General features: G+C 31.4%; 1 protein-coding gene and 1 long non-coding RNA gene across 2 annotated transcripts; both read left to right on the top strand.

Moving 5' to 3' along the window:
- Nucleotides 1–2,324: 2,324 nt before the first annotated feature.
- Nucleotides 2,325–5,769, top strand: LOC118033109 (exocyst complex component SEC15A-like). Its single transcript, XM_035037957.2, is given in 3 exon segments — nt 2,325–2,702; nt 3,173–4,822; nt 4,824–5,769. Coding segments are annotated over 2 exon segments (2,370 nt in total). The 5' UTR covers nt 2,325–2,702; nt 3,173–3,187; the 3' UTR covers nt 5,559–5,769.
- Nucleotides 5,770–11,821: 6,052 nt separating this feature from the next.
- LOC118033204 (uncharacterized) lies at nt 11,822–12,794 on the top strand. The gene is made up of 3 exons (XR_012168151.1): nt 11,822–12,041; nt 12,123–12,339; nt 12,717–12,794. It is a non-coding gene; the product is annotated as an uncharacterized lncRNA (long non-coding RNA).
- The last annotated feature ends 555 nt before the right edge of the window (nt 12,795–13,349 follow it).

Here is a 13,349-nt window from a genome sequence, read left to right as displayed (position 1 = left end):
TCATTAAGTGCAAAAAAAGAATAATCTGGTGTAGCATGGACTATTTGTCTTAAATTTTTTATCAGAAAAGAGAAATATGGTTCTAAGGGCAACAAACAAGTTTAATCATGTATGCTCACGTTCACTGGATTATAACTAGTTAGTACAGTGAGAAACTTTTTTAAATTCAATCTTCAAATTGGATTGGGTTTTGAATTAAATTGAGCGAGAGTAGAGGCATAATCATTAGATGCTGGATCTCTCTTCTTTAGATACCCTCTGACCAACATCAAGAAAAAACCCTCATTCCATAGCTTCTATGAAAACTTACATCGAACATTGGATCTTCCAACACAAGAAACTAGTTCAAGCAACCCCAGTTGACTAAAATTTTATGAATTGTTTCATTAATAAACTGCTACACAAGCAAAATTTACAAATTAAAGATTCGAGGAAAACATGAGACAGTCAAGAACTCTAAAACTGAATTGATTTTTCTGTACAGAAGAACCAGTAGTTGTTTAAAACTATCTGCCACCCTATTGCATGAACCAAGCAGTCTTGACAGAATCGAGTTAGTAAAACAAGGCAAAAGCTACCAAATAATATCCATCTCCTTGTATTTGTGAAATAGAATGTTACAGTATTGCCTTTTATTTAATATCCTTCATCAATCTGTTCTTGACGGCCGTTGTCTTTATGACACCGATCCTCCTTTTACATGTGCGTGTCAGCATTGCAACAACACTCTCTCTGCATAATACTTTTGATGTTATTGATTTTTCCGAATTCTGCATAATATAACAGTCGTCTGCCCAGGATTAACAATACAATAGTCACTTCGATTCTGAATAGATATGCATATACGAAATGTGTTGAGATTGATTCTACACACACCCCTGTTCAGTGCTGTAATGAGTTTGATTCTGCAAATATTTATCGTGTAAATATATACCAATACTGGGCTATGGTCCAAAAGTTGAAAAATAAATAGATAAAGAAAAATGTAAATTGCAGTGCTGAATAGGAAAAAAAGAAAAGAAAAAAGTTGCTTTTATCTGTGCATATATCTGTGAATTTCTTATTGTTCCTGTTCTGTTAACTGCTGTACAACTTGCATTTGGCTGTTAATTCTAAGAGTGTTAATTGTTCAACTTACATACATTTTTATGGATAAGTTCAGAAAAAAATCTATATACAAAAAAAATTGGTTTAACTCTGATCCAATGAAAATCCGATTCAAATCTTGGACATGAATATTCATATTATTAGATAATAATATAAATTATATTTTGAAATTGCATCTAAAAAGTTAAACTTTTGGGTTGAGATAGTTATTTAAATATATTTAAGTAAGTTTTAATGTCTAAATCTTTATACATTGATGTAAGGAAAAAACAATACATTGAGTGCACTGAATAACTTTCTTGTAAAGAAAGAAATATGAAGAAAGCAGCAACTGACAGCATATTGTTTTAATCTTGCATGAGAAACATGAAGATGCAGCCAAGAGTTTGAGTAGCTAAGCAAATATGATTATTGCCTTGAAAGGGAATGCTGGTGACCGATTAGGTACTTTGATTGTTTTTGAAGAACAGTGATGGCACCAAAAACCAACACAGGTGGTGGTAGATTGTACGGTTGTATTTTTTTTATTAAAAAAATAGATTTTTAAAAAATATATATTGGTTAAAATAGAAGTGAAATGAAATAAAACATAAATTTTAATGAATAAAACATAAGTTATTTTAAATTTTATAAAATCAAATTTTAAAATATAATTATATACAAGATCCAATAAAAAAAAATACAAATTATTTAATTAATCATACAATTTTTTCTCTAGATAAAAAGAAAAACATCACCTTAAACCCTTATATACAAATATTTAATTAGAAAATTAATTTAAAAATTAAAATAGAATATTGCATGGTTTGCTTAATAAATATCGAAAAGAATAAAAATCATTTGATTATCAGACCAGGGACATGATAAAACAATATTAAAAAAAATATAATTATTTTGATTTTAATTTTAAATATTTTAATTTTTTATCCTTTAAAAAATATTTGAAATTAAAATATTTTAGATAGTTCATAACTATCAATAATTATTTCATAACTCGCTTTTTAAAAAAAAAAAAAAGAAGCAAACATAGAGAAAATCATGATAAAAATATTTACACTCAAACTCAATAATTATTTTTATTTGTCTCTCATAATTATCTCTTCTCTAGTTTCTATCCTTTTTTTAATGAAGTAAATATTTTAAGTACTCTAAAAATTCTTTTTTAAATTTAAAGAATTAGGATCATTTACGTTCCCATAATTACGTCCTTGATAAAACTCTAATCAACATTATACGGCCACGTCACCAATTCAATAATTAAGCCAATAAAAAAGAAGGTGCATGAGAGTAGTAATGCACACCAAAACAAATTATCACACCCCATTTCGTGGAAGAATCAAAACAAACCAAGGAGTGGAAATATCAATTCCCTATAGAACAAAGGACAGACGGCGAAAGAAAGGAGACAAGACATAATTTTCTAACACGAATTGTAACTAACAATAAAAGTACTTTAATTGATCACAAATTACATTGAAAACAACAGTTTCAGCTCAAGGAGTGGAGAATCCAAGGAAAACCCATTTCATTTCTTGTATAACATTGCTGAAAGAGAGCAATTTTGACCCGAAAGGAAGGCCTCTCTGTAACTCCTTGTAAGTATCAAGTTTTGAAATTTTTTTGATTTTTTTATCTGGGTTTTCGTTTTTGCTATCTGGGTCTTTTTTATTTGTTTGTTTTGATCACATTTTTGTATCTGGTTGATTAGTTGTGAATTTAGCTAAATTTGAAATGTGGGTTTGTTTTTTTATCTTCGTTGTGTTTATGAATTGAAGAAATCTGTGTTTAGTGGATTTATTTGGTTATAGTTTATTATATTTGATTAATCATAGATTGGTTTTACAATTCTTTAGATGTTTTGCATGGTTTGCTGTCTTTGAATATTTATTTCTGTTTGAATCTTTTATACAAGAATGTTTATTGAAGGAAGCATTTGGATAATTAGCATAAATTTTTGTTAGATATGATTTATTGTAGTTTTTTTTTTCTTGTTTGTCTAAGATGGTTGATAAGGACCTTTGTGGGTGTCTTTTTTGTGTTTGTGTTTTTGTTTTGATTGTTTCAGGGTTTAATAAAAGCAATGGATGCGAAACCTAAGAGGAGAACTTATGTAGAGAATGGGGATGGAGGAGAGGACTTAGTGCTTGCGACTTTGATTGGAAATGGGGAGGATTTGGGTCCGATTGTCAGGCATGCATTTGAAATGGGGCGGCCTGAATCGCTGTTTCATCAGCTCAAGTCTGTTGTGAGGAAGAAGGAAGTTGAAATTGAGGAGCTGTGCAAAAGCCATTACGAGGAATTCATTCTTGCGGTTGATGAACTTCGTGGTGTATTGGTTGATGCTGAAGAGTTGAAAAGTGAGCTTGCAAGTGAGAATTTTAGATTGCAAGAAGTTGGGAGTGGTCTTTTGATCAAACTCGAGGAACTCCTTGAATCTTATTCGATTAAGAAGAATGTGGCTGAAGCTATTAAAATGTCAAAGGTATGCATTCAAGTTCTGGAACTCTGTGTCAAGTGTAACAACCACATGTTGGAAAGCCAGTTTTACCCAGCATTGAAAACAGTGGATCTGATTGAGAGGACTTACTTGCACAACATCCCTATGAAGGCACTTAAAATGGCCATAGAGAAGACAATTCCAGTAATAAAATTGCATATCGAGAAGAAAGTTACTAGTCAGTTTAATGAATGGCTAGTTCAAATAAGGAGTTCTGCTAAAGATATTGGACAAACAGCAATAGGTCATACTTCATCAGCCCGTCAAAGAGATGAGGAAATGCTGGAACGTCAGAGAAAAGCTGAGGAACAGAACATTCGAGGGTTAGGAGATTTTGTATATACTCTGGACGTTGCGGAAACTGATGAAGATTCTATTGTGAAGTTTGATCTTACTCCTGTTTTTCGGGTTTATCATATTCATGCTTGCCTTGGAATCCAAGAGCAGTTCCGTCAATACTACTATAAGAATAGGTTATTGCAACTCAATTCAGATTTGCAAATCTCTACTACTCAACCATTTGTTGAATATTATCAAACATATTTGGCTCAAATCGCTGGTTACTTCATAGTGGAGGATCGGGTTGTAAGAACTGCTAGGGATCTTTTGTCAGCAAATCAGGTTGAGACAATGTGGGAAACGACTGTAGCTAAAATGACATCTGTTCTGGATGAACAGTTTTCCCATATGGATTCTGCAACTCATCTTCTGCTGGTGAAGGATTATGTCACTCTTCTCGGAGCAACTCTTAGACAATATGGGTATGAAGTTGGCCAAATTCTTGAGGTTCTTGATAGTAGTCGAGATAAGTATCATGAGCTTCTTTTGGGAGAATGTCGGGAGCAAATTGTTAATGCTCTTGGAAATGACACCTATGAGCAGATGGTAATGAAAAAGGATACTGATTATGAGAATAATGTCCTCTCATTTCATCTTCAGACCTCCGATATAATGCCTGCTTTCCCATATATTGCACCATTCTCCTCCATGGTACCTGATACTTGCCGCATCATTAGATCTTTCATCAAAGGTTCTGTTGATTACTTGTCATATGGGGTGCATACTAATATTTATGATGTTGTGAGAAAATATTTGGACAAGCTCTTGATTGATGTGTTAAATGAAGTTATACTTAGCACAATCCACGGTGGTGCAATTGGTGTGTCTCAAGCCATGCAGATTGCCGCCAACATATCTGTTCTTGAGAGAGCTTGTGATTTTTTTTCTTCGACATGCAGCCCAACTATGTGGAATCCCTATCCGATCAGTTGAAAGGCCTCAAGCTAGTATGACTGCCAAGGTGGTCCTAAAAACTTCAAGGGATGAAGCTTATATTGCTCTGCTGGATCTGGTGAACAAGAAATTAGATGGATTGATGGCACTTACTGAAAATATCAATTGGACCTCAGAGGAAACGCCACAAAATGGGAATGACTATATTAATGAGGTGGTTAATTACCTGGACACCATTTTGTCAACAGCACAACAAATTCTGCCCTTGGATGCCCTACACAAAGTTGGGAGTGGTGCCCTTGAGCACATTTCCAATTCCATTGTTGGGGCATTTCTTAGTGATAGTGTAAAGAGGTTCAATGCTAATGCAGTCCTATCTCTCAACAATGATTTGAAGTTGTTAGAGGATTTTGCTGACGACAGATTTCATAGCACTGGGCTGAGTGAAATACACAAGGAAGGTAGCTTTAGAGGCTGCTTGATAGAAGCACGACAGTTGATTAACCTTTTGTCAAGCAGCCAGCCAGAGAACTTCATGAATCCTGTGATAAGGCAGAAAAACTATGATGCTTTGGATTATAAGAAGGTGGGCAGCATCTGTGAGAAATTCAAGGATTCCCCTGATGGAATCTTTGGTAGCCTTTCAACCAGAAATACAAAGCAAAGTGCACGGAAGAAATCAATGGACGTGCTGAAGAAAAGATTGAAGGACTTCAATTGAGAAGGCTTCAGGGTCTATCTGCATTAGAAGTAGCTTCTCTATGTTAATTTTCTAGCCTATCTCCTTCGAATTACACGTTCTCTTCTTTCTTCTTCTTTTTTCCCTCTTTTTTTTTTTTTTTTCTTTCTCATTGTTGTGTTTAGAATGAAATGGATTCTTTAATTTTGTACTGATTAAATTCTTATAATAAAGCTTCTATATTTACCTTTGACCTTGTGAGCGAGGATGTCTATACTTGTTAACACAATGTTGCATCCATGTCTTATTTATATTATTTCCTTGTTGAAACAAAAATGAAACAAAATAGAGTCAATTGTTTTGAGAAGCACCAGAGCGTTCTGCATTTGCAATTCCACATTCTGAATTCTTCAGGTTTGCCTTCTTACCCTGCGATGTGTTGCATTTGCTTGGCTCTTCATCAATTAATCAGAGATCTCTACGTAAGTATTTCCAGATTATATCTACGGTACGAGCTTCTTGTGTGTCATTCTAACCCTTCATTACATTTGTTTTTACTCCTATCGCTGTATTTTGTTGCAGAATTGCTGGATTTGATTTTTCTTAGGTAGAAAGCTTAAGAAACAATGCATGAGTGGTTTGCATGCTAAAGGGAGTTTGCAAAAAATCTTCTGAAGAACATGTGTTCTGTTGGTGCCGCAGCTGCCCATACTTCAACATGGATCTTCTCAGGGCCTTTACGATACTGAAAGATCTTCTGCTCACCACTTTTTCTCTGTTTCTCATTGAAGGTATGCTCGTTTTATTCGAGCGCAGACAGTGCCTGATCCATAGTTATCAGAGGAATCCCCCAGAGTTTGCAATCCAGATAGCTCTGTAATAATAACAGGCAACATCATTTTTATGTCCTAAAACATTGTTTATGAACTACGAAAACTATGAAAAACTGACACAAAAATCTTGATTCATAAAAATTTTGATCTTAGTTAAAATTAATTCAATATTCTTCCTATGATCTTGTTATTAAAAAGATTTGTATCTTTCTCGAAAACAAAAAAGAAAAGGAGAAAAAGAAAGAGATCTTCATATATATTTTTTTTTTTGCAACAAAAGTAAATAATTAAAAAAAAATGGAGTTTCAGGACAACAACAATCATAAATGTGACACAACCCTTCCCTCAGCTTTTCATATGTATTGAAATGACAAATATTGAAAAAAAGCCATAAATGTGACTGCTTATCAAACTAATAACTCACAAATTATGAGACAACATTAAATTCTCAAGTGTATGATGAGATAATCTGAGGAAGTGAGATGCTATCCCTAGGCAATAATACCTCAAAATCCGTACAAATATAAATACAGACATTGATAGTATAAATATCCTATAATTGAAATCAATATATGGGATCCACCTCACCTATAACTAGCCCCTTGTAGTCTCCACTACAGTAGCCTGCCCACAATTCCATTTTCTTGGTTGGATTCCTGACATAATCAATATATGGGACCAGAAAATGAGGTTTTAGGGCAACAACATATCTCATGAAGCTGAGAAGCAAGAGGCGGTGAAGATCGAGGAAGATGATAAGAGTAAAAAAAATTAGAGATGAGCGTAAACATAATCAAATATCAGTAAAAATTCTGATAAATCATAATCTAAAATTTTCTTATATCTTATTTTGATTATTTATGTATTTAATAATATATATAATTCAAAGCTATTGAAAAATAATCTAAAAAAAATAAAACATTGAATCTAGTATACTAATGTTATAAAATTAAATTAGCTTTCTTTACCCAAAATAATATTATATTATAATATTTATGAATTATTTTTTAATAGATTTTATTGTTAAAAACTTCTCTTATATAATACAAATATATAAAGTATATGATGTGAATAAAAAATTTTATTTAGAGCTCCATCAACTTTAATATAATAATATTATAATTATAATTTTTTTTTGAATGTTTTTTATTTAAAGAGTTCATTGTAATTATTACATGTGAGGCATGTATTAAAAATTTACTAAGCAGACTAAAAAAGAATGTTTTCACTTTGAAGTTCAAGTTTGAATGTTGATAGAAAACGGAGCAGGGATTTAAGAAAGGGGAAGGTGGAGAATCTCTCCCTGCATAACATTGACTAACTTGGCAGGTTAATTTAAGATTTGATTTGGGCTAAATTTTAAAAAAATAAAAAAAAGGTGGATTCAGAATGATTTGATCAAAATTAAAATTTATTTTTAAAAAATAAAATCAACATTGTTTTTATATCAATTTAACTGACCCGGTTATGCACGAAATTCTTTTATGAACTATGGTCTATGAAGGAGGAAAGCCTTAGAAGTCCTGTCACTCCTTGTATTGGACCGAAAACAACTTGAAGGAGTGCATTAATTTTTTTTATTTGAGAGAAGTCTAATCTGATCTTCACCTAATAATTTGAACTCTTTGGTTAAGTTTTGAAAAACAATCATAAGAATTGCCTAAGAGGATGATGAATAATAGGACAAGATTTTTTCTTTCTTTTTAAGATTGTCTTGGCATACAGATTGGTTAAGATGTTTTTCTTTAATCTTTTTTTATGCTTCTAAAAATATCGGTTTATATAGACTTTATAAAGATAAATATCTTAAATATTTATAAAGATATTTATGGAGATGTGTACCCTGTATAAAAACATCATATAGGCCTGATTGAATTTGGTCTAATAATTAATATTATTGTGTAGTTTTTTCATGTATCATCAAACATTATACAATATGGTTCTAAAGATGTTTAGAATAATAATAAAAAAAATTTGTGTTTGATTTTTATAAATATGTAATTACTTAATTATAACAAGAGCTAAAAATATGTGGGGGAAATCACTATAAATCAAGAGAGCTTTTTACTATTAATTGTAATAATATAGTTTTACTTTTAATTTCTCATCTTTTCACAAGTGGATAAACATTTCCTTAACTTTCTTTCATAAGAGTATTCAAGTTTTTTAAATTTTCAAGAACAATCAAATAATACTTTTAGCTTCATAAAAAATTAAAAAAAATAAAAAGCTTTTGTCTTTGGTAGTATTTTGGTATTTTTTTACTGAAATACATGTCTACTGCAGTTATCCATGTTGTTACATGTCATCAGATTTGCTGTCTTTTTGGAGAGGTTTTCTTTTAATGGATGCTAACGTAGTAATTTTTTTTTGATAAAATAACAATAAATAAAAAATATTTTAAAAAATAACATAATTGAGAGAATTACAAATAATATTTGCAATTCACAAGTCACATATATTATTTATGACTCTCTCAAATTATAAAATTATTGATACAATACTTAATAAAAAAAAAAGATGAGAGAGTAAAGAGAAAAGAAAGCATATCGAAATTTTAATTACGACAATATAGAAGTTGATGAATGAAAAAGCATACTACTGTTGTTTCAGGGAAATGGATGTCTCTGTCAATTTAAGAACCAAGTGGCCATGCTTGTGACCTCCACTGTGACTGTGGATCAAGACTTCTGCGTGATTTTGTAGATGATTTTTTTAATAAATTAAAGATTAATAAACAAAAATTAAGTGAATTTTAGGGGGATGTGTGTAGTCAATATCTCAAAATAAAAAAGAAATATAGAAAAAATAAAAAATATATTTTGGTTTAAAAAACAAATGAAAATACAAAATAAATATATTTTTAGAACAATTATAATCGAAATTCCTATATTTTTTAAAAAAAACATAGGGGCTTGGAGCGATTGCTGGACCTAGATACTTGAGTTTGACATAGTTACCAGACTTACATATCATAAATCTGGCAAATAGTTGAATGAAGTTTTAAAAATTAACCCATTTAATTAGGTTTAATAACATTATTAAAATATTTTATATACTCTTAATATTTCTTTTATATTTTATAAAATTTAATATTGATCTTTTATGGAACGCATGTGAATAAACTAGTTTATTGTACAAATTCTGTATCCTAATTAATAAACTAGTTTATTGTACAAATTCTGTATCCTAATTAATAAATATAGTTTTAATAATTTAATATGTCGCTCCTGAGGTGCATGTTTTTTACCCTCAGCTACTGCAGTTATCCATTATCCAAGTGGCTACATGTCATCAGATTTGTTGTCTTTTGGATATATTTTTTTTTATGGATGCTAATGTAGGAAAAAATAATGATAAAAATAACAATAAAAAAAAATATTTAGAAAAATAGTATAAATTTGAAAATCATAAATAATATTCATTCACCAATCATATATATTATTTATGACTCTTTTAAATTATAAAATTATTGGACACAATATTTAATAAAAAAAAGGAGAGAGTTAAAAGAAAAGAAAACGCATTGCTATTTTAATTACAACATCACATCACTAGTACCGTTATAAAAATATCAACAAAACATATTTAATTATTTCAAAAAAAAAAAATCACCGAAATGATAATGGGCCACAAAAAATCCCAAAAACAAATGAGCCCTACAAAGTGGCGCAGCTGACGATGTAAAAGTTGATAAATTGAAAAGGGAAAGGCTGAGCCAAGCATGTATAGAAGTTGATGTCTCTGTCAATTTCAAGAACCAAGTGGCCATGGTTGTGACCTCCATTGTGGCTGTGGATCAAGACTTCCATGGCAGCTACTCATCAAGAATTGGAAAAAAGAAAGCACGATAAGGTCCTAACATCCAGAAGGATTCCATTTTTTTGGCGATAATGCCATTTTTTTTTTGGCTCATCGGACTGTTCAACGGAGTCTCATCGATGTCTTTATCAGTTCTATTTTGGCATTAATGCATTTTATATATCTTGCTGGAGATGTTAAAGAAATGAAAACAGTTTGGGACGTGGATAATATATTTCCTTGTTCTTCCTGTTTTAAAGGAGAAAAAATTCATTCTAAAATTATTATAAAATATATTTATTTTATATATTTATCTTTGATCTTCTAATAAAGCATGTTTTTATCACTTTTATATATATATATTTTAAATTTCAGGACACTAACCAAACATAAACTAAAATTTGAATAAGAAATATAACCTCAAGTGTAGAATCAGAGTTTCAAAATATGTAGGTTATTAGATTTTGTTTTATTAGTTTTTTCAAGCATTTCTTTCATGTTTACGTGAAAAACAAGATGATAAAGAAAACGTAATCACTTAAAAAATATATATAAAATACTAACAAGAAACTATCACAAATTTACAAAAAAATATTTATTTATTTCAATCCAATTATGATATACAACGTGTAATATCAATTTGGGAAAATCTAATAAAATTAGAAGGAAGATCATACCTAATGAATTCCGAGTTTATCATATGGGTTTGTGGGCTAAGTTGGTATCGTTTATATTTGTTAATTTCACAAGGATCCATTTATTCTTAGTAAGGTAGTTGGTGGATCATGTTTGATATCTATAAAAAATTTCAATATTAGTTCATTTGGAGTATAAGAAAAATCTAATATTAAGAGTGAAATTGAAAAAACTAATAAAATAATAAAAAAAAACCCAATTAAATTAGGTTACCACATCACTTGGTGACTATTAGTAGAAGATTGAGATAATCTCATTGAAAGAAAAATAAGAAAAAAAAAGATCAAAAGATGAGTTCCTAATAAAATCAAATGAAAATATATAATAGCTTCCATAAAAACAAAATGAAAATAAAATAGTTTGAAAGTTAATCTTTAGCAAAAAAAATAAATAATATTGTAGGTCAAAAATCAAGAAAAAAAATATAATTAAAAAAAGATAAAAAAACTTGATTCAAGTTCACCCGAGTTAAGATGCAAATTTTTTTTATCCAAATATGATACTAGAGTAACTAGGTTTAAAAATAAATGGAATAAAATTATAAAACTCAATTATCAAATAATTTAATGTTGGAGAAAAAAAATAATTTTTAAATCAATATTTCTTTAAATCACTATTCTCAATATATAGTATAAAGAACAATTTTTTAAAATCACTATTTTCAATAAATAATGATTTGGTCTTGTAGCTACAGTAACTTATCATTTCTTCATTAGCTTTTTGTTTAATTTTTATGTCACGCAAACCTTCCCTATGCTTTTTATATGTATTGAAAAATAAAAATATTAAAAAATAATAAAAAAAGCCATAAATGCGACTGCTTATCAACCTAGTAATACACGAGTTTTAAGATAAGATATGGAAATAAATTCTCAAGTGGAGGATTAGATAATATGAGGAATCCCTAAGAAATAATGAATACAGACAAAAATAGTAAAAAAAAACTATACAATATATAAAGCCTCGCCTCGCCTCACCCATAAGTAGTCTCCACTACAGTAGAGTCTCCACTACAGTAGCCTGCCCACACATCCATTTTCTTGGTTGGATTCTTGACAGGGAATTGGACCAGAAATGGAGTTTCAGGACAACAACAAATCTCATGAAGCTGAGAAGCCGGAGGAGGTGAAGATCAAGGAATATGATAAGAGAAGAAAAAATCTTGGAGGCATGAAGACAATTCCCTTCATCCTTGGTGAGTTTGTTTTGGACTGCAGATGTTTACATTACCTTAAGTGCTGAACTGTCTGTTCATTAACCTTCATGTTTTTGGCAGTAACTGAAGTTTGTGACAGATTTTCCACCATTGGTTTTCACGCCAACATGATAACATACCTTACTCAGCAGCTGAACTTGCCTCTTGTAAAGGCCTCTAATATTGTCTCCAACTTAACGGAACCGCCAGCTTAACACCCTTGATCGGTGCTTTGATCGCCGACTCATTTGCTGGCCGATTCTGGACCATCATCGTTGGTTCCATCATCTATGAACTGGTTCATCCTCTCACTCTCTCGGCATATTTATTTTCTATGATGTTGCAGTACAGATTTCGTATCTCAAGGTCCAGATGATATTAGGGTTCTAATGCATCTGTAATTAACATGCATATCCTGTGGCTTTCAATACAATCTTCAGAATAGAATCTTCCTCGAATGTGTCGATATATAGATGTGGTTTTGTTCTCGACATCGGTCATCTCTCGGGTTTGAATTTAAGGAGTCTTCAAGAAAGAAAAATTAGCTTTTGAATGCACTAGTTCAAATACGGACTCGAGAGAGGCTTTTTATATGACACAAAAGTCCAAACCAGTTAGTCCTGGGAGCTGAAAATTAATTCGACAACTGCGATTGATTCACATCTGTTCTCGCAGGGATTGATTAGCATCACCACAACAGCACTACTGAAATCACTGCATCCTCCACCATGTCCATCGCTAGTGGACTGCAAAAGAGGCTTCAAGTTTCAACTAAGCACCCTCTAACTTGTCTCTATTCCTCTTAGCTATTGGCTTGGGTGGCACCAGGCCTTGTGTCATGGCCTATGCTGCAGACCAATTGGACATGAGCAATCATGTGTCGAGTCCCGAAGCTGGAACTTTTTCAATTGTTACTACTGTTATCTTGGGATTAGCAAGATTAGCTGCAGTGACTATTGTGGTCTACATACAAGATAATGTGAGCTGGGGCTGGGGTCTTGGAATACCAACTATTGCCATGGCTGTAGCTTTCATGGTCTTTCTATCTGGTTCTCCACTTTATAAGAAAGTGAAACCAGGAGGAAGCCCATTGGTCAGAGTAATTCAAGTGATTGTTGCTGCTATAAGGAAGAGAAAAGCTGTGGCGCCAGAAGATCAAGCCTCCTGTACCAAAACCAAGAGCTTGATGCTGCTATATCTGTCCACGGAAGGCTTTTACACACACCACTCAGTTCAAGTAAGCTATGTTTTAAAACAAAAATTCACGACGTAGGATAACAAAGTAAGCTGCAGAAGAATTTTAAACTG

This window comes from Populus alba, chromosome 16 (genome assembly GCF_005239225.2).
Source record: "Populus alba chromosome 16, ASM523922v2, whole genome shotgun sequence".
Taxonomy (NCBI): domain Eukaryota; kingdom Viridiplantae; phylum Streptophyta; class Magnoliopsida; order Malpighiales; family Salicaceae; genus Populus; species Populus alba.
The sequence above is the reverse complement of the archived record's forward strand: the minus strand, read 5'-3'. Positions and strand labels throughout refer to the sequence as shown.